At 37.3% G+C, this 21,429-nt stretch overlaps 1 protein-coding gene across 2 annotated transcripts; it reads left to right on the forward strand.

Annotated features, from left to right (window-relative positions):
- Positions 1 to 439: 439 nt before the first annotated feature.
- LOC115988157 (E3 UFM1-protein ligase 1 homolog) lies at positions 440 to 18,713 on the forward strand. Of its 2 annotated transcripts, none has more exons than XM_031111804.1 (20): positions 440 to 676; positions 1,068 to 1,379; positions 1,478 to 1,744; positions 2,771 to 2,818; positions 3,275 to 3,340; positions 3,481 to 3,584; positions 5,114 to 5,207; positions 5,296 to 5,352; positions 6,605 to 7,046; positions 7,148 to 7,302; positions 7,550 to 7,615; positions 7,700 to 7,768; positions 7,884 to 7,976; positions 8,508 to 8,573; positions 15,278 to 15,324; positions 15,435 to 15,498; positions 15,990 to 16,067; positions 16,157 to 16,219; positions 17,879 to 17,971; positions 18,303 to 18,713. In XM_031111804.1, the coding sequence occupies exons 1-20, from the start codon at positions 503 to 505 to the stop codon at positions 18,396 to 18,398; spliced, it is 2,454 nt and encodes an 817-aa protein (XP_030967664.1). In that variant the 5' UTR covers positions 440 to 502; the 3' UTR covers positions 18,399 to 18,713. The 2 variants fall into 2 exon arrangements, with proteins under 2 accessions (XP_030967664.1, XP_030967670.1); XM_031111810.1 differs by having other exon boundaries at positions 7,154 to 7,302.
- The last annotated feature ends 2,716 nt before the right edge of the window (positions 18,714 to 21,429 follow it).

Here is a 21,429-nt window from a genome sequence, read left to right on the forward strand (position 1 = left end):
TTCCTTGACTAACCTTCCTGCTGCAACTTATCTTCCTGCTATAAGATATTTGCCCTTGAATCTATAAGCATGTACTAACATTTGCGGGCTAATATGCATATATTTGTTAATGCTTGTTGTCTTTATTTTGGATGCTGAGCTTGTGCAAAAACTGACCCTTTAGCAAGGTCCTGCTAGAGTAGTGGGCCAAGCCCAACTCTCTGAACCACAGCAGAACAGGCCTCAGCCCAGCAGATTGGACCTTGGCCCATCAACATAAAAAGTACCTACAGAGTTCAAGGAAAAAAAATTCTGGTAAAAGTTATTGGGCTAGGCTAATTTTTGAAACGAAACCCAAAACATAACAACGAAGCCCATTAGATTCCTCTCACTCTCTTATCTGGGCCGAAACGTCCACACCGTTATATAAGGAAAAACAATAATTATAATTAAATAAATCTCTCTCTCGAGTCTCTGTGTGATCGCGGGGTGAGAGTGATCATAGCCAAAAAAAAAAAAAAAAATGGATGACGAATTGCTGGAATTGCAGAGACAGTTCGAGAGCGCACAGCTAGCGAAATCGAGCATCCGATTATCGGAGCGAAACGTCGTCGAATTGGTCCAAAAACTTCACGAGCTCCACATCATCGATTTCGATCTTCTCCACACCGTCTCTGGCAAAGAATACATCACTCCTGTACCTCTCTCTCTCCCTCTCAATTTTCTCTTACCTTCTGTTTGTTTCCCGAGAAAATTACAGAAATGAAAATAAAACAACTCATTTTTTTGTTTTATGATATACATATATACATATGGCTCTATGCAACAGAGGAAAACCTATAATCAATTAATTTTAGGCTGTGAAACCGGTTCATTTAATAGCTGTAGTCTGATAAGGGATACGAACTGATTCGATATTTGATTGTTATTATTTTGTTTCTTACATATTCTCAGTTACCAAACAGAGCATTAGGGTTTGAAACTTTGAATTCCTCTCTGATAATGTATGAGGATGAGGGTTGTTAATATTTATGTGCATGTGATTTCTTTTGTTGAAATTTGATGATAGTATGGTATGGTACAAATAGGAGCAACTGAGGCATGAAATGGTGGTGGAGATCAAGAAATTAGGGCGTGTTTCTCTGATTGATCTTGCGGACACTACGGGTGTTGATTTGTATTATGTTGAGAGTCAAGCTCAATATGTTGTTTCTGATGATCCGGGGCTTATGTTATTTCAAGGAGAGATAATATCACAATCTTATTGGGACTCTATGGCTGAAGAAATCAACGATAGGCTTCAAGAATGTAGCCAAATTGCTTTGGCAGAGATTGCCACACAGTTAAATGTTGGTTCAGAAATGGTCACCTCTGTGTTGGAGCCACGCCTTGGGACTTTGGTAAACTTGTTTTTGCTAAATTTCATGTGATTTTAGAATGTGTAAAGAAAGAAAGAAAAAATTAACTATGTTGGATTGAACATGTATTTGGATTTTAGGTGAAAGGTAGGCTTGAAGGTGGGCAGTTGTATACGCCTGCATATGTTGCTCGTGTTAGCGCCATGGTTCGTGGCTCTGCAAGGGGTATTACAGTCCCAACTAATTTGTCTGCGTTGTGGAGCTCACTGCAACAACAACTGCATGAAATGGATGGAGCCAGTGGTGTGGCCATTGACGGTTCATTTTTCCAATCCCTATTTAATGGGATTGTGAAGGAAGGCAAGGTTTTGGGATCACTACGTGCAGGAGTTCATTGGACACCTAATGTACGTAAGATAATCTAGACATTTTATCTGGAAAAATTTGTTTAGATTTATCTTTTGGGAATGCTGAGTTTTGATAGCTGTTAAAACTATTTCTGGTAGACTATTTGAGGTTTCTTATTCAATTTGGGCCTCCAAAATCCTCCCATGTTACCTAAATTAGAGGAGGAGAGAAGGGGGGGGGGGGAGGAGAAGCAGTTATCAACTGTTTTCTTACAAAGTCACGTAAATAAATAAATATATATATATATATATATATTTATTTAATATTTTTCTGTGGATTAGCAATAAATATTTCTTAAAATAAACTAGGAGAATAGGGTATACAATGACTTCTCCTAGATGTTACAATCTGAGAAAGAATTAAATGGACACTGCTTACAACATTTGTCCAATAATACAAGGATCTAAGAACTAAGTACTATCTAATTCTGGTTATGCTCAAAACCATTATAGAAATATGAAATCTGCCATTGGAATATGGTTCCTGGCTGTTTGATGTGGGTTGTTTGGATGGAAAGAAACCAGCGCTCTTTTGAGGCTATAGAGAAATCACTTGATCAATTACATGCTCCCAGCCAAAGTACTCTTTTCGATTGGGCTAGGTGCTGGGGCTCCACAAACTGTTCTTCTACTCTGGAGTTTCTTACTTCCCTTAGAAGTGCCCCTTAAGTTGTTTTTGTTTGCTGCTTTATGTGTTCACCATCATGAACACCTTGTTCTTTGCTATTTTCGTTTTTTCTTCATGATTAATATACTTCTTATTACTTATCCCAAAAAAAAAAAGGTTTACCCCCTTATGTATATGCAAGAAAATTTGTGCTTATTATTTTGATTGCTCTCTCTCTCTCTCTCTCTCCCCCTCTTCCCCTTGAGGGATAGAGATAGAGACTTTTCAAAGAGAAGTGGGGGTGACATGTATGTGGTATCCTTAAAGCTCCCCCCTTTCTCTTTCAATAATCAAAGCCCTTTTAGCTGTTGTAAAATTTAAACAGTTGTGGTTTCACATTATGGAGACTTGTGCAACAGGTCTTTGCCATTGCTCAAAAGGAGTGTGTAGATTCTTTCTTTTCACAGGTATGGAGTCCTCTTCTTTCACCTATCCATAATTTACTACTTTGGATATTTAATGTATCATGTGTACCTAATGCGATTTGTATATCAAAATGCATGTTCAAATCCTTTTTTTTTTCCTTATTTCAAGTCTCATAATTTTCCATAAACCTTTTCCCTTGTTGCAACCTAAATTGTGACTAGGTCGATTTTCCCCTTGCATGTGTAATCTATGTTGTATTAGAGTGATCGCTAACCTAAGCTGAGCACAAATTCAATGTCACAATATTATGTGATTTTGTGAAATTCTATGTTCATATAGATTACTAATTACTTCAAAGCTAGGTTCCACTTTTTTAAGTGACTGAATTCCATCTGGGTTTGGAACATTTTATATTCATTTAAGCTTTGTTTCATTTTTCAGAGAATTTCTGAAAGTTTTTCAATTTTCTATTCTTTGTTTCTCCCGTATCACTGCAGAATTCTTTTATCAGCTATGAAAATCTGCATAAACTTGGAATTTCCCAGCCCGTTCAGTTCTTGCAGGTAATTTGTGGATTTCATTCCAATTCTATGTTTGTGGAGGTCATAGGATTTCTGTGAAGTAAATATTTTTTTTTTATTCTTGTTTTTTATTCTTCTCTGGATTTTATCTAATCAAACCATGGCTATGCACTCCAATTTAGTCCAGATATCCTGAAGGTGTGCCTTTAGTCTCTGTGTTTGTTCACCCCTCAATGATTGAGATGCTGGATGCTGCTACTGAGGATGCTCTTGAGGGTGGTAGTTGGTAAGGGCATGACTTAGATGTTATCTTTCAATCCTTATTCTTTTCCTCCCTGTTTCCATTGTTAGCTTTTTAATTAGGGCTATAAATAAATCAAGCTATTTATGAATAGCTTGCACTCCGCTAAAAAAAAAAACTAGTTTATGTTCATTAATTTAGCAAATGAGCCAAGCTCAAGCCTAAGTTTAGGCTCAATTATTAAACAAGCCAAACTCAAACATAATAATGTGTTCGTGAACAAGCTCGTGAGTATGATGCTTGATTTAAGTAGATGCAATATTAGATGTTTTTATGTATACATGTGTAAAAATATGCTTATATAGACGTAAGATTGGATTGTGTAACTTTGTTAATAAGTTCAAAAGATATCAAATTATCAACAAAAAATACACACTATTCCTTTTTGTAATTTATGACAATATTTTTTTAACATTTAATTTATTGACAACTTAAATAGTCCATTTATTGTAAAAAGATATATATATATATATATATATATATATATAAATTTTTTAACAAGATGGTTGGAAAATATAATTTTCATAAGTTCATAATCAAAATCATATTATCTAATTATCTCAAATAATGTAATTTCATTTATGATTTAGTGATTAATTATTTGCATAGATTTGTGAAGGGTTAAAAATTTTTAGTCAATGTGTTTATTACATATAAAAAAAAAAAAAAGTAACCAAGTAGCTCCTTGTGAACAAGCTTGATTGTGTTCAACAAGAAAATGAACCAAGCTTCTTGAAAAACTAGGATACAATACATCGAGGATACAACAATTAATTAATTAATCAATATTTATTTTTAGATATATTTATTTTATATTTCAAATAAGTTATGTTTATTTTGGATTTAAAAAGTATGTAACAACAATAAAAAGTTTGGAAATATATCTAAAATTAATTTAAAGACAATAAAATATTGTCTAAAGTACAAACAAAAGAGTTCAAATAATCTAAACACTCATAAAAAGAGTTCAAATAAACAACATTTAACATCAAAATAGAACAGTTTGTGTACTTGACACGCTTGTGTCTGTGTCAGATACGTGTCTGACACTAGTACGTTTGCAATTTTTCCATGTTCGTGCTTCCCAGGTAATTGTAATCTAGTATTGTGATGAGCTTGAGCTCGACTCTTATTCAAAATAAAATTAAATAAAAATCTTTAACTTTTATTGCTTGGATTGACTTGGCTTGTTTACGGCTCTAATTTTGAGCAATTAGTAAATTTATTCAAACACTGACACGTACACCACTCTTATTGGCCAAGGATGTGCGTATATCACTGCATTGGGCAGCATGGTATTCCAAGCTATCACTTATTTATTCATCATACAAAGATGAGATTTTTCTTAGTTTGTTTATTTATGTTTGGAATTAAATAAGCTACATGAACTTGTTAGATAAACTCAGTGAGACACTTCCTTGTAAATATATTTTGAGACACTTTCCAATTGAGTTTATTATGTTAAGACAAAATTTGCTTCTTTCTTGACTGGTATGATTGATGAACCAATACAGGATTGATTCTCTTTCTGTATTACCTGCATCATTTGGACCCCAGGACGCTTTTAAAATTATGTCCCTCTGCCCATCTGTTCAACTGGCTCTCAAGGTGACTTTCTGATAGCAGCATGAAAGCTTATTGATTTCACATTTGCTTTATTGACTCATACAACCATCTGTTTCTTGTTTCCTGGCAGTCTAATAAAGCACTCGTTTTTGGGGAGTCTTATGTATTTAGCAATGGCTTTGTCAAGGTATGGCCCTTGAAATATAGTCACTGAGTTGTTATGTTATGAACCTCATTTCAATTATATATGTGTATTTATGCTTTTGAAAAAGTTTAGCAGTGTGTATACAGCAAAGATGGCTAGTTGGTTCAGTAGCTTCAGTTAACATGGCATTCTAGATAAATGATATTGTTATCTCAGCTGCTATCATTTGTAATAAAACAAGAAATAAGAAGCCAAGAAATTTTTTCAGTATTTTGCATCCCTGTTGTAGGAGCTACAGATTAGGCAGCCCAAGCCCACTTAGAATAGTAGTGCCCTGTACTTCAACCCAAGCCCAAACAATAGAGTGTTTGTTTGTAGAGGTGGGAAGACATTTACAGTATAGCTGTGTGCTAAGTTTAAGGTTATGAAAGTGGTGCCCAAATAAGGAAGAATGAATCAAGTAGTTGATGAAAAAAAGTTCTCCTCGGTCACTTCTGAGGAAGGGTTCTTAAATAAGATAGACTCTGGTTTTTATTAAGCAATACACTGTTCACTTTTCTGCTTCTTACTTTCTCTTTCTAAAAATTCCTCCCCCTTCCATTCTAGAACTTCATTCCTCTTATATATCCTCCTTGATATCCTAGCCCTCCACTTGTATGCCCCATAGCTCTTCCCTGGATACGTGTCCCGTCAGGGCCCTGATGAAGGTGGCAGAAGGGGTTGCTAGCTGTGAAAACACTATTTAGGGGTCATTTCCTCATTAATGCAGCTGATAAGGTTGTTATAGAGCATTCAATGTAGGGGTGGAGGGTATAACCTTTCAAGAAGCTTCCTCCCACCACACGGATCCTCTCTTACAGCTTCATTCGTCCCAGTCGGGTGCTCATAAGATGCTATGTCTTTTCTCCATTCTCTTCTTGGGTTGACCAGCTCCTCGGGTCATACGCATTTTTATAAATGAGTTAGTGCATGGTGCCCCGTCTCTTTCTCTTCTCAGTTCTCGGACACCCTACACTTGTTTTGATGTAAATTTATATGTTAGCTGAGATTTTGGCATGAAAAAGATGATCCAATTTCTTGCCTCATCAGCTGTATTCTTAAATAAAACCCTGTAGCTCAATCCATTTGATTGATAAATAACTTCAAACAGATTTCTTCTCTTTTTGTGCTTTTAAATTTTGAAAGACAAGAACCTAGGATATTTAGTAATTGTTGAAGAATGTTTACATTTATTGATATTAGTTTTTCTCTCATGAAATTCTGATGTTTGCAATTTTGTCTCTTTGTTGTTTAGGTTGTGTATGATCGAATGGAGAAAGAGTTGGAACACGTTAGTGTTTCAGGGTCTTCTGGTATTATACTGTCTGATGATTCACAATTTGTCAACGCAGCTAAAGTTGGACATGATTCAAACAGGTCAATTGAGTCATTTGACACTGGTAGTGAGACTGGTAATAGTAAACAGGCTGTTGAGAAAGGACCAAAAAAGAGAAAGGGAAAATCTGCTGGGAATGCGGGTGCACCTGAAAGTGTTTCTGATAACCAGGAGTATGTCCCAACAAAATCCAAGAAAAACCAGAGGAAAGGCAAGGATACGTCTTCCTTACAAGTGTCAGACTCAAGAACAGGTGCTAAGAAAGAATCAGTTAGAGCAAAAGATGACAATCTCAGCATTCCTTCTGAAGAATGGGTAATGCAGAAGATTCTGATGCTAGTTCCTGATTTTGAAGAACAGGGTCTGTTGATTCTGACTTTAGTTCTGTTAATTCAAATTATTGAGATAATTTGGCATCCATTTCATTCTAATTTTGACAGATGCAACTTTCTAACTTGGTAGGTGTAGATGATCCCGAAACAATCCTTAGACCTTTAGCAAACCATTTGAGACCTATGCTAATCAATTCATTGAAGGCCAGAAGGAAGGCAGTATTTACAGAAAATGCAGATAGAATAAAACGCTTGCTTGATAATTTACAAAGGAAACTTGATGAGGTTAGTGCAATTATAATTTATGTATAAGTACATTCTGTGTCTGCTGTCTAGTTTTTTTCATTTTTTTTTTTGGGGGGGGGGGGGTACGGGTTGCTTATTAAAAAATAGAGCTACTTTTTAAGTTTTATTTTTTATTTTTTACATAACCTCTTGGATATGTAAGATGTGTTTAACATGTTAAATAAACTTGGGAATTTTGAATACTTCTTAATGCCAACTGTCTTATTATATTTATTTTTTCTGGCAGTCTTTCTTAAGCATGCAGCTGTATGAAAGGGCTTTAGATTTGTTTGAAGATGATCAATCAACTACAGTAAGTTTCCTTAATGATGAAAATTTTTAAGATGTTACCTTTGGTGATGAAATTGGTATGAGAGGACTAAACTATAATTTGCAGGTTATTTTGCACCGGCATTTATTAAGAACAGCTGCTGCTTCCATTTTGGATACGCTCTTACATAACTTGGTAGCACTTGTTGATTGTTTTACTGTTGGTTTATAGTTTTCCTTTGTTATGGTCTAGTAGGCCACAATAAATGAATTTGACAGTTGATTTAATATGATGATTTTTTACAACATAGGACATCCACAACAAATTGAAGAATGGAATCGAAGTTGAGGAAGCCCAGAATTCCGAATCTGTTTCACTCAGTCCTGGAGAAAGAACTGCAATTGTATGAGTAATCCACTATCGGATGAATAGTGCCTATAATGAATAATCAGTATTTTAAGTTAGGGCAAATTACAACTTACCCACCTGTGGTTTGGCTGAAATTTAAGTTGTCTACCTATGGTTTGAAATTTGACACTTTACCCACCTATGGTTTAAAAAATTTAAGTTGCCTACTTGTAGTTTAAAATTTTATGATATAAGTGTTTCGCTAGATTGTTTTTTATTTTATTTTATTTTGTATTTTTATGTTTTTGGAGAAGAGAGGCATAAAAATGAAGTAAAATTACATATTTAACCCTGTTTTTAACAGAAGTGGGTTATGAAATTCTAACTGAGCTAAACCTCAAGTGAGTAAAATGTCAAATTTCAAACCACAGGTAGGCAACTTAAATTTCGGCCAAACTACAAGTGGGTAAGTTGTAATTTACCCTTTAAGTTATTTTATAACATGGATCTTTGTTCAAGTTCTTCATTCAGGAAGAATATCTATATGGTTGCCAAATATTTAATATACTCCTTTTTGCTTTTGTAGGCGAAGAGTTTTCCAGGATCTCTGTTGAATAAGGCTCTTGCGGTAGTTGATGCTTTGGAAGGAAAGGTCTGTTCTTGTTTTTCAGAATATATTGTTTTCATTCTTGGAATTTATTATCATACAAATAAAGGTTTGGTATTTATTTTGAATTTAATTTTACTATAGACAGTTACATTCCCTTTCTCAACATGTATTTTGTTTTCAACCATAAATCTATATTGGTCCCATATATGTGTGTGTGTATCAAAACGAGTGTATCAAGTTATGTTTTCATTTCTACAAAATTTTCTGGTGTTATAAATTTTTTGCCCCTTCTATGTTCATTTATGTCACTAGGTAAGCATCAGACTATTTCAATTTTTTTTTGTTTTACATCTTTTGTGGCTGTTCCTTATTCTTCTCGTGTACTTTATGAGCAAAAGCTCCTCATAAGTTTGTAAAAAGAACCAAGTTCTTGTTGACGGTGCCACTAAGAGCTCCCCTCTCCCTAGGAGGCCCAGCTACCTCAAATTAGCTAGATATTTTGTTCTTTTCTTCTGTTTCGATCAGCTATGGGTGGTTCCCGTAGTTTTTTCATTGAAGCCAAATTTTTTCAATTGGTAATAGAAGAAGGGGGATGTTATTTTTCGTTGCGGATTTTTGAGCGGGGAAAATTTTTTATGAAATCAGTTTTTATGGGTAAGAGCGCTGCACAATGGCTGATGAAGAATATTGAATACGTCATTGGGATTGATTCCAAGCAGTTCTTCACATTCAGGGATGGTGATGTTGCTTACACTCTCCAACAAAGTGCCAACTCTTTTGGCCATTTTTTATTACTAACTGAACTTAAAGTTGGTGGTTTTGAAAGGTCAATCCTTATCCCTGAAGGCAGAGCAAAAAATGGTTGGAGGACTTTAAGACTTGAATTAAGAAAGATGCTGGATCTGAACCAATATGCTGTTGGTAATTCAGGTTCCTCGAAATTTGTTGCTCAGCCACACAGGTGCAATTCAGAGATTCAAATCTCTAGATCTTTTGCTGAAACGGTGCAAGGCCGTCACATACAAGTTAAGGATAGAAAGCATCTGGAGCAATTGAGTATTTCAGACAAGGGGAAGACATGGTTAGGGGAGGAGAGAATGGTGGTGACAGATTTAGAACAGGCAAAGGTGGCGGTGAGTGGTGTTCTGATGGACAAGCCATGCTCGATAGCAGCAGGTGGAGGATCAGTGAAATCTCGAAGCATTAATGTTGATATTAATTTAGGAGAGACATTGCCGGTGGGAAATAAAGAAAGATCTCCATTAAGGTTCAATTCAAATTCTAAAGAATCTGATTATGGCATTGGGAGTCATTTTAGGAATGCATGTTGGATAGGTAAGGGTTTGACTATGGAGGTGGGTGAGAATGGAAAGAGGAGGATTTCATGGGATTTTAATAAAGGTGGGACCTAAGTGTTTCAAATGGGTTTCACGGGTGAGTTAGAAAATAAATAATATTAAGCCCAATGTGGGCTTAGGCCCAAAATCCACAGTGACCCAGCCCTTGGGCTTTATTCAGATGCCTAACCCTTTGATCCCAGGCCCGACCCAGCCATCCAATCCATGCTTCTCAGCCCCAAGTACTTATGAAGTGGGTGAGAACTCTTCTAAGGGCAGCCCGATCCCACTGGCCTTCTCTTCGGCAACAACGGCGATCTCCCCAGCTTCACCAGTTCACTCGATGGCCACAGCAGAGGTGCTGGTTCGATAGAGGGAGGATCCGACAGAAGTGAACTGTAGATTATCTGATGGGCTCAGGTCTGATGGGTCTGCAGTGGCTCTGGGATCGCCTGAAAGGAAATTTTGCATATCTCTAAGGGTCTTTTCTTGGCCAATCTCCTTCGAAAACTTTTGCATGCTGGGTTTGTGGACTTGGGAGTCAATGGTGGGGTTGTAGCTGGAAATAAAAGCTGCATGAGTTTGATACAGGGGGTAAATGACGGAATTACAAAGCCGATAGATGGTTTTGGGTTCGATCAGCCCAATCTGGTGTTGATTCCATCGATGACAGATTGTGGCCTATCTGGGATGTGTGTTTCAATGGAGGAGGAAGCGGCTGTCTCAGAGCTGGGTTTGGGTGAGGAGGAGAGTTTTTGAGATTGTGATCCCCTACTTACGATCGTTCCTCCGGGATTGGCTTTGTTAGCGGAAGTGCACAATGATACTCCAAGGTTGGCTTTGTCAGCAGAAGTGCACAATGATACTGAGGTAGTGGGTCTTGGTAGCACACTAGATATTTCAAAGTGGTTGAAGCATAGAATCCCAGGGTTTAGTAAATTGGTTGTGCTCCCTTAAGTCGCCATGAGAAGTAATGTATTGCTTATCTTCAAAGGTTGGAAAGGGAGACGGAGAAAGACAACTTGTTGCAGAAGAAATCATCTATTACCCAAAAAGTAGCCACTTCTATAGGTAAAGGGCAAAGAGAGTTGAGGAATTTACTTTCCTCGGTTTATTATGATGGGAGGTAATTTGGTGGTGTAGAAGAAATAGTATTGGGGTTGCAATAGTCTTTATGAAGTTGAAAATCATTTCTTGGAATGTTAGAGGATTGAACGACTCTCAGAAACATCTGGTAGTGAGAAGTTTGTTACGTGAGTGGAAGTGTGATGTAGTTTGCCTTCAGGAAACAAAGCTTGCTGGTATGGATAGACAGATGGTTAGCAGTTTATGGAGCTATCCGTATGTGGATTGGGTGGCTTTGAATGCTGATCAAACAACTGGTGGAGTATTGATTTTGTGGGATGGGAGAGTTTTAGAAAAGTTGGAAGTTTTGGTGGGTACATTCTTTGGTGTCAGTTAAGTGGCAAGGTGTGGAGGATGGTTTTATTTGGGCATGTTTAGGGGTTATGGCCCAAATGATAAGAGTGTAAGGGGACATATGTGGGATGAATTGGTTGGTATTTAGCAATATTGGAATATTCCTCAGTGTTGCATTGGGGATTTCAACATTGTTTGTTTCCCAAGTGAACGGAGGGGTGGTTCTCGTCTTACTCTGGCTATGGAAAAATTTTCAGAGTTCATTAAGGATCTTCACTTGGTTGGTTTGCCTTTAGAGGGAGTGAGATATACTTGGTCTAGTGACACTGATCGACCTTCCATGTCTAGGATAGATAGAGCCCTAGTTTCGCATGATTGGAAGGAACATTTTTCGGATGTGATAGAGCGGATTTTACCATGACCTGTTTTAGACCATTTCCCAATTCTTTTAGACGCAGGGGGTATGGCAAGGGGGAAGAGTCCTTTTCGGTTTGAGAACATGTGGTTGAAGACGGATGGTTTTGTTGATAGAGTTTCCTCGTGGTGGAATCGCCATTCTTTCTCGGGTACACCTAGTTATGTGTTTGCTAAAAAGTTAAAGGCTTTGAGAGAAGACATTATTTAGCTAAACCGTAGAGTTCGGCAATGTTGGTCGTCAGAGGAAAGAATTATTGGGGGTTTTAGATTCATTAGATGCCAAGGAAGGGGATCTTGGACTCTTTGAGGCAGAGACCCATGAGAGAAATACTGTGAGGTCTCAAGCGGAGTATCTCATTTCTTTGGAGGAGATCTCATGGAGATAGAAATCGAGGATGTTGTGTATAAAGGAGGGCGATAATAATACCAAGTTCTTTCACAAGGTGGCTAACTCCCGTAGAAGGTATAACCATCTGAGTCTTTTGGAAGTGGATGGGGTGATCTATGAGGAGGGTGTAGAAGTGGCTACTCAAGTTGTTCAATTTTACAAAATTTTGTATCAAGAGACAAGAGTGGAGGCCTTTTGTGAAAGGTTTGGAATTTGATCAAATTGGGGGGTTGGAGATGGGTTGGTTGGAAAGGAGGTTTGAGAAGGAGGAGATTCTATCAGTTGTCTAGGAACTGGAAGGGGATAAGGCTTTAGGTCCGGATGGCTTCTCTATGGCCTTTTTCCACCATTGCTGGAGAGTTATGAAAAGAGATGTCCTAGCGGTCTTTGAAGAGTTCTTTCAACACTGTAAATTTGAAAAATCTCTCAATGCTACTTTTATCGCCTTAATCCCTAAGAAGAATGATGCTTCTAATATTCAAGATTTCAGATCTATTAGCTTGGTGGGGAGCATTTATAAGATTTTGGCTAAGGTTTTGGCAAATCAGTTGAAAGTGGTGTTAGATCAGTTGATATCTGAATCACAGAATAGTTTTGTGGGAGACAGACAAATCCTTGATTCTGTTCTTATAGCCAATAAGTGTGTTGACAGTCAGGTGAAGAGTAAGATTTTGGAGGTGATTTGTAAACTTGATATTGAGAAAGCATATGACCATATGAATTGGGAGGCTCTGTTATATTTGTTGAAGAGAATGGGATTTGGAGAGAAATGGTGTAGATGAATTCGTACCTATTTCTCCACAGTTCAATTTTCTGTGTTGGTTAATGGATCTCCTTCTGATTTTTTTGGTAGTTCAAAGGGTTTGAGACAAGGGGATCTGTTGTCTCCCATGTTATTTTTGGTTATGATGGAAGTGTTTAGTAGGATGCTGAAGAGAATGGAGAGGGCAAGTTTACTTTGTGATTTTAGGGCTAATGGTAGGAGGGGTGGAGGGGAATGTGTTTCACACCTACTGTTTGCGGATGATACTATTCTTTTTTGTGACGCAGATGTGGAGCAACTCCTTCATGTTTTTTTGTTACTACTTTGTTTTCAGACTGTGATAGGCTTGAAGTTTAATGTGTCTATAAGAGTGAAATGGTTCCTATAGGGGAGGTACATAATATGCATGCTTTGGCAGAGATTTTGGGCTGTAGGGTTAGGTCTTTGCCAATGACTTATCTTGGTATGTCATTAGGGGCATCTCATAAGTCCCCCTCTATATGGAATCCTATTTTGGAAAATATTGAAAGGAAGTTAACCGGGTGGAAGAAGTTGTATTTGTCGAAAGGTGATAAACTGACTTTGCTTAAGAGTACATTATCTAGCCTCCCTACTTATTTTTGATCTCTTTTCACCATTCCTACTCATGTGGCTAACAAAATTGAGAAGTTGCAAAGGGATATCTTGTGGAGTGATTCCAAGATACATTTGTTGGGATGGGACAAGGTCTGTATGCCTATTGCCAATGGTGGTTTAGGAATTAGGAAATTGACCACCTTCAATAAAGCCTTACTAGGAAATGGCTTTGGCGTTTCGGGGTTGAGGAGACTCGGCTTTGGAGGAGGGTTGTAGCTTCTAAATTTGGGGAAGATTTTTTTTTGGGGGGGGGGGGGGGGGGGGGGGACTTCAAAGCTGGGAAGAGGTGTTCACGGGTGTGGCTTGTGGAGAAGTATCCAGATGGGTTGGGAAGCTTTTAGCAAAAACATCCAATTTAAGATTAGGGGTGGAGAGTAGAGTGAAATTTTGGATAGATCGGTGGTGTGGGGATCTTCCTCTTCGTTTGGCTTTTCTAGTCTTATACAATATTGCTACTAACAGAGAGGCTTCTATTGACTCTTCTCTGATAAGGCAAGGAGTGGGGGATAGGAGAGATTGGAATGTTCGCTTTAATCGGGGTCCTAATGATTGGGAGGTAGAATTGGTGGATGATTCTTTTTGGTTCTTGGCAGCCAATTTACCTTCAACAGATGATGGTGACAGTATGAGATGGAAGTTGACGAAGAATGGGGATTTGAATATCTGCTCATTTTATCATAAGTTGTGTGATTCTTTTTCCATTATTTTTCCCTAGAAAGGTATTTGGAAGGTGAAGGCACCCCAGTGTCTCTTTCTTTGTTTGGACAGTTGCATGGGATAGGATTCTCACGGGTGATAATTTGCAGGGTAGGGGTTTTTATTTTGTTGATTGGTGCGTCATGTGTCGTCGTGGGAAGATAGTGGATCATTTGTTGCTACATTGTAGGAAGACTTATCGTTTGTGGAGTTTTGTCTTTAACACTTTTGGGGTTTCGTGGGTTCTCTCAAGATCGTTTACAGATTTCCTTTTTGGTTGATGGAATTGGTTGGAGAAGCATTCATCTAACATTTGGAATTTAGCTCCGTGGTGTTTGATGTGGTGCATTTGGAGGGAACGCAACCGGCGGACTTTTGAGGACTTAGATAGATCTGATGACCAGTTGCTTGCTCTTTTTTCTAGTTCCCTTTTTGATTGGTCTAGGGCTTGGGGACTCGCATCTAGTGAACTTCTCCCTTTGTTCCTTAGCTCTCTTTTTCTTTGTATTTAGTTTTTTTTTTTTTTTTTTTTGGTAATCTTCAATATGCTTTGTGCTTCTTTGCATAAAGTATTTCTTTGAATATACATCTTTCTTACTTATCAAATATATATATATATATATATTATGTATAATTAAAAGTTATGAAACAGCATGTTGCTTTTTAATATTATTTTTTCCTTTTCTACCGGAGTAAAGTAATTACTTGCACTGCCTTGTCATAGTATGTATATTGTGAAGTAGACTACTTGACTTTATACTCCTTTGTTTGTGTTTTTACCCCTGAACTTTTCTTTGTATTTTTTGCCAAGAACCTTATAACTCAATTGGGACCTCTAGGTGTTTCAGCGGAGATGTTTAGGGTTCAAATCCCCCCCTCCCCATTGTAACTATCATATTCTTCTATGTACTTCAAAGAACGAAATACTTGAAAATTTAGAGAGGTTTTGTTTTTAGAGGAACTCTGGTTTGTTTGATTGCAATTCCTCAGCAGTTGATAATTTTGAAATGTTCTTCATTTGTGTATTACTTTGTTTATTTGTTATGAATATACAGCAATGACTTTAAGATTTGAATATTTGATGTGACAGCGGGTAGAAACATTCATGGATGCGTTTAGAGAGATAGTGGAAGAGAGGTAATTATTTGTCTCTTATATTAGTGTGATTATGGTTTCCATTTGAGCTATATGAAGTATGTATGTTGACATGAAATTTACCATTTTCATTTTGAGCTTCATTGTTCCAGTGGGTTACTCTTGAAGAAGCTTGACAAGAAATTGGAGAGAACACTTCTGCATTCATATCGCAAGGTGATCCTTCTTTCAGTTTTATAAGTAAGTGTCAAAATCATTTTGTTAATAAATGGGTTGGTTTGCAATCTAATCAATATCATCTTGTATTCTCTCTGCCGCTTCAATCATGGTGTTCTTTTCCTGATTTGAAAGTTGATGACAATTGACCCAATGGTAAATTCACGACAATTTCAGCTTGCTCATGTTATGAATATAAAAGACTAAAACTATGTTCATAACATTGAGAATATTAGGGAAGAATCAGCTAAAGCATGCCCTGCACATCCCCTCCCCCCCACCCAAAAAAAAAAAAGTTCTCGCGTGTGTGACTTTTCCTTTTGTTTATTTTTTTCCCTTGAAATCTGACAAATAATATTTGAGACAGCAGCAAATTGTGTTGTCCAGTTGGGCATTAATAAATTGGTTGGTACGAAGTTAGAATGGATCGATGGTCTCAAGATCTTATTTCTCATGTGCTTTTTATTTATTTATCATTATGTCATGTTCAGGATTTGACGTCTCAAGTTTCTGCTGAAACTGATCCAGTTTCTCTTCTGGCAAAAGTTGTCTCCTTACTGTATATACAGGTCAGTTAATTTATATTGATATGTTTTATTATACATGCTTGAAAAGTGTTCATTGTTCTTTGTTATAAGGTGATTTTTTTTGTGAATAGGTTCACCATAAAGCTCTTCAAGCCCCAGGAAGGGCCATTTCAGTTGCTGTTTCTCGATTGAAGGTATATCTGTATTTATCCAAGAGAATATGTTTTTCAAACAATGTGCTGCAAGATTTTGAGCGTATAATGACTAACTTTGTGGAGCCTTGAAGAGAAATAACATCAAGGCAGTGCAAATATGTTTTGAGAAGCTTAATCATTAATGATAGGATAACAAGTACTTACTTCTTGTCAGGGCCCCCTAGGATTTAGTGAAAGGGAGGGGAGACTTTCTCTTAATTCAGGTTTACTTCATGTATTATGACATGACTTTTATCCTTTCTTTTAAAGTTAAAGGAAGAAAAAGATGCACTGATAGAGTCACCATTAGTGGGCACCTTATCTGTTAATTCAGACATGAATGACCTCAAGGGATGGCAGCTGGCTTACACATGGTATTTCTGGAGTGTGGGATGTCTATTGTAAGGCAGCAGTAAAAAATTTTAGTGCTTGGTTTTGCTTATGATGGTTGAAATGAACTAATTCCTACATCCTGAAATAGCTGGAGTAAGGAGGGACTGCATATAGATTGTTGGCAAAGACAGATGCAAAATACTTATATTAAGATAACAATAAAATGTCCCATCAAAAATGAAAAAGAAAAAAAGAAGTCAACAGTGAATGTGATTAGCACTTTCAGTTATACATAATCTCCAATCTTGACATGTCATACACCAAAACTGTAGATAAATTCATAAAATCTTCTCTCTTTTTTCTTTGTTGAGTGTTTTATTTTTGGGAGCTAATCTATGGTTGTAAAAGGTGGTGATTAAAATACAGAAAATGATAGGTCTTTGATTCTTAAAGGTTGTGTGGATTCAGTTGGCATGCTTACTTCTGGTCTTTGGGTCTCAGTACTCCAGCTTCCTGGATCAAACTTTGTAACATTTACTTTGGATATGGAATTCAGATACATTCAAAACAGAACTTGTTGGGTCAGTCAGCTTATTATTTGTTATTACCTCTTGAGACATGTTATTAGGGAAATGTTTTGTTTCATCTCATGGTCATATAGTTATTGCCAATAATCCCAATGGTTTGGACCAAATGGTTCAATCGTCCCACATGAATTGTATTTACCTACCAAATGAAGAAGGAAGAGAAGGGAAGGGGGTTGGAGGGTGGACCAATGATTTAGTAGTCTACATTTTTGTTTGAGCTGAACATGTATGTGATGTTGGAACTTGGTTCAATTAACAACTGTGAGGAGTGGCCATCATGTAGGTGATCTGGATTTAATCATTTTAATATTTGGATTTGGACTACTTATTTGGAATCTGTTGGATTCGGAGTCAGACTTGTATTCATGTAATTAGAATTAGAATTATTTTTTTCCTGATTGGTAAGTTACGAGTGCAACCAATGGGTCTTGAATCCTTGACCTACACTCTACTAGAACTTATAAAGGGCAGAGGTGCTAGTTGAGGTAGAGCTCATTGGCAGAATTTGAATAACTTATTACATGTCAAAAATGAAAATCAGGTTAGAATTTGAATCCTGTAAGACCTGCATCGAACTTTGCCCACTGACAGCCCAAGTTGGTTAAATGAACTGAACCTAACTGATGTCTAACTGATGGTTATAATACGATTGCCTTACTTGAAGTGTTTGGTGCTATTTATTCTATAAATGTCTTTCCCCCTACATTTTATTTTCCATAATTGTGTATCTATTTTTCAGGATAAACTAGATGATTCAGCATACAAGATCTTAACTGATTACCAAACTGCAACAGTGACACTTTTAGCACTAATATCTGCTGCAACTGGTGGTGTAAGTAAATGTGCATTTCACTTATCAGATTCTTTATTTGGCATATATGTCATTTTTACAACTAGCCCATAAAAGTTCAAGCTTGAGCAAAACTCTTAAATATTCTCTTGGTCATGTTTTAAAATTTATCTCCTCTGTTAGGGCCTAAAGGGGTCATGATAAGTAAATTTTTTGCAAAATAAGTTGGCTGACATGATAACTATGTTTATTTTATGAGAATATATGCACTTGTAACGATTCTCTTTTGCTAAACTTAGAAATCCTCACATTTATTTTAGGTTTTGATCTCAAATCAATCATTTGTTTATTTTGTTGTGTCTGTGTTGATTAGGAAGAAGACTGTTCATCTGATAGAATTTTGACCAAGAGGGAGCTTTTGGAAAATCAAATGCCAGCACTGAAAGGCCTGGTCTTGAGCGCCTCATGATCTTGATTCTGGATGAAGACAAATAGGCCAAGTCAGTCGTTGAAAGAAGAAATAGTGAACTGTTTGATGCTCCACAATTTCTCTTTTAAATTTGAGGGGCAATAGTATTTTCAGCAAAACTAGAAATGTTAATTCAATCATGATGTTTCATTTTTGTTTTTAGTTTGCATCTTTTATGTTGCTATATAATTATGGTCTGCCTGCTGGTCTATCGGTTAATTAGTACTATTTTCTTGCGGAATATAAGGATATCTTATAAAGTTTGTGGCAAAAGATTAGTGGTGATATCAGAAAGAAGGCATGGAACTACCAACATATATTTGTGTTGATTATATCATGGTGTTTGACAAATGTCAAAGCTGCATATAGGCCGACTCAACAACTTTGGGGAATTAGGCAAAAATTTTAAGTGGGGTATTTTTTTTTTTTTTATATATTTAAATATTTATTTAATAATATTTATTAAATTTTTTATTTAAAATTTATTTTTTATTTTTTATACATGATTCAATAAATCAGTATCATTATAATACAAATGAGTTGATATAATATACATCAAATTATTAATTGATGTGTGTTGATGTTCATTTTGGGAAGCCCAGTAGAAGGAAGAAGCCCAGCAGCATGAGCAAAAAAAAGTTAGTAATTGGATAGAAAGGCCATTAAGTCCAAGCGGGAGGAATAATGGATTATAGGTCCATAAAATAAACAAATGGGTCTTGAGGAAGCAAACGGGTCTAAAGGAGTTTGGAGAGAGAGAAGTAGCAAATCCATGGGCAGTATGCGATGTAGAAAAGTGAGAATGAGTTATAGCAAGCTTGAAGTAATGAAAGTAAAGAAAGTAAGAGGCTGAAGAAAAGTCCATGAGCCCCAAAGATGAAGGATAAAGTGATTGGACCAGAGAAGCTTAAAGAAGTTAGTAAAAACCAATGGAAATGCAGAATTAGAAAGGGTTGAGGATGCCCAAAAAAAGTAAATGAGCCAAGGATGCTCAGGAGAAAATAAATGGGACATAGGAGTTCGCGAGCAATGTAGTAAAAAGCCCAATGATCATACTGAGTCATTGAGAGAAGAATAAGTAGCAAACCCAAAGAGGCCCAACAAGCTTGGGTCAAATAACATCATAGCAGGAATAACAGAATCGTACAACAGGAAATGCAAGACTGTAGAAAAGAGCAAAAGAATGGGCTAAATGAAGAAAAGCCCAAAATCAAACAAAGCCCAGCCCCAAAGGGAGCAAGCCATAAAAGGATGGGAAATCAGAAAACAGCTCAAGCCATAAGAAGTCAAGGATGGACGGCAGAATGTGCAAACGAGCCTCTTGACTACGGTGAACGCATGAGCAATAAGCAAGTTTTGGACATACATAGAAGTAGAGCACGCGTAAAGCTCAGACATCACCAGTCTGTACCCAGCCAATACAAGAAGTGGTGGATCATGGGTCAGAGGTAAGAGGGCATGTTCTGGCGATGGGGAGAGGGGAAAACCTATTTTGGGGTTTTTGCTCAGGCTCTTTTAGGGGAAATGTCTTGCTGGGATGACATACCGCTCAAAAGAAGGATGAGTTGGAACCACTAGGTGCATGCAATGAGGGATAGGAAGAGAAAGGGCACTCACACCGTAACAGGTAAGAGTGCCACAGCGAACAAACAGACAAAATAGTTTTCTTTGTTTGGTGGCTCAGCCAGCATAAGTAAGTGATGGTAGCTGGGTGACTGATAAACTAGTGGTGGTCGGCAAGTACACACAGACCAGACAAAGGCAGTTAAAGGCTAAAATGGTAAAATTCGGTCACGGTAGACATTATATAAAGGACCATTGCCGTGCACAACAGGGAGGAAGACAATAATAGTAACCTCTAGGAGAGAATCGCAACAAATAATCAAACACTGAGAAAGAAAACGAAAAGAAAAGAAAGGAAGAATTACAAAGAAAAAATGAAAAAAACAGAGAGTATAGAATGACAGGCATGTACTAATAGGTTGATCCTCTCTTTCCCTCTGAAGTCCTACTCTCTGCTAAAGGCAAAAGACTCTTCGGGGCATAGGCCATTTAGCCCCATTCCTTCAAAGCAATTAATTTCTTTCAAGGGAGATTATTTGCATTGAGGAAATAGTTCCCTTCTTGGTTTCAGCCTTGTAATATGATTTGGCACGGTAGACTAATATTTCCTTCTTTGATTTAACCAACTCATTACTATTTCTTCTCCATTTATTTTCTGCTATTTGTGTACGGGGCGCCTTTTGTTGCTCCCCTTTGTTTATTTTGTCTAAATAGTGAACACATTTTTTTTGTTATCTTTATTACATCTACCTGCCATAATTTTCCCATAGCAGCTTCGCCTATCTTAGGCATATGATCAAAAGCTCTAGCAAACTAGGCATAGTTTGTGCACAAGCCGGACCAAGATGGGGTTACAATTGGACCAGTCCCAACTTCCTAATCCAGAACACTTGGGTCCAGTATGACAGGAAGCAGCCTAGCCTAACATTACAAAAAGGCCCACCACATTTAAATTTCCGACTTCACTGGGGAGTTTGGAAGCAAATAGGGACAGAAACCCTCGCAAACAAATGCCCCCAAAATCCAGGACAATGCGAAACATGAGCGCTGTGCCCTCACAGGTAGAGTTTAGGCCAATAACCCCTCACCAACAGCAGCCTAACTAGACAGAAGGCATTAACAGAGTAGGGGTTGAACCCCAACCACAGCCAAGAATACCCATTGACAATGCCAACGTCTTCATTGAGGTGTTGCAGTTCCTGCAACACTCACAGCAGCAAATGATGGAAGAAATCCGCCAGTTGAAAATAGACAAAACAAAGGAGAAAAAGAGCCAGCATGACCCAGAGCATGCAGCAGATAAAGAGGAGACACCAGCAGGAGGTGTTCCATAACATACCGAACAACGTTTCATCACTATGGCCGAAGTAACGGCCTTCCTAGAACAAGAGAAGGCCAGAGCACCTAAGAAAAGATTCTATGCACGAAGACCTCCTTACCTACTAAAGGTACTCAACAAACCGTATCC

This window comes from Quercus lobata, chromosome 1 (genome assembly GCF_001633185.2).
Source record: "Quercus lobata isolate SW786 chromosome 1, ValleyOak3.0 Primary Assembly, whole genome shotgun sequence".
Lineage (NCBI taxonomy): Eukaryota > Viridiplantae > Streptophyta > Magnoliopsida > Fagales > Fagaceae > Quercus > Quercus lobata.

Coding starts and splice junctions, on each gene's coding strand:
- LOC115988157 (XM_031111804.1), top strand. CDS start 503: ATGGATGACGAATTGCTGGAATTGCAGAGACAGTTCGAGAGCGCACAG. Junction 5,353..6,604: donor TTAGCAATGGCTTTGTCAAG/GTATGGCCCTTG, acceptor TTTGTTGTTTAG/GTTGTGTATGATCGAATGGA. Junction 7,047..7,147: donor TCCTGATTTTGAAGAACAGG/GTCTGTTGATTC, acceptor CTAACTTGGTAG/GTGTAGATGATCCCGAAACA.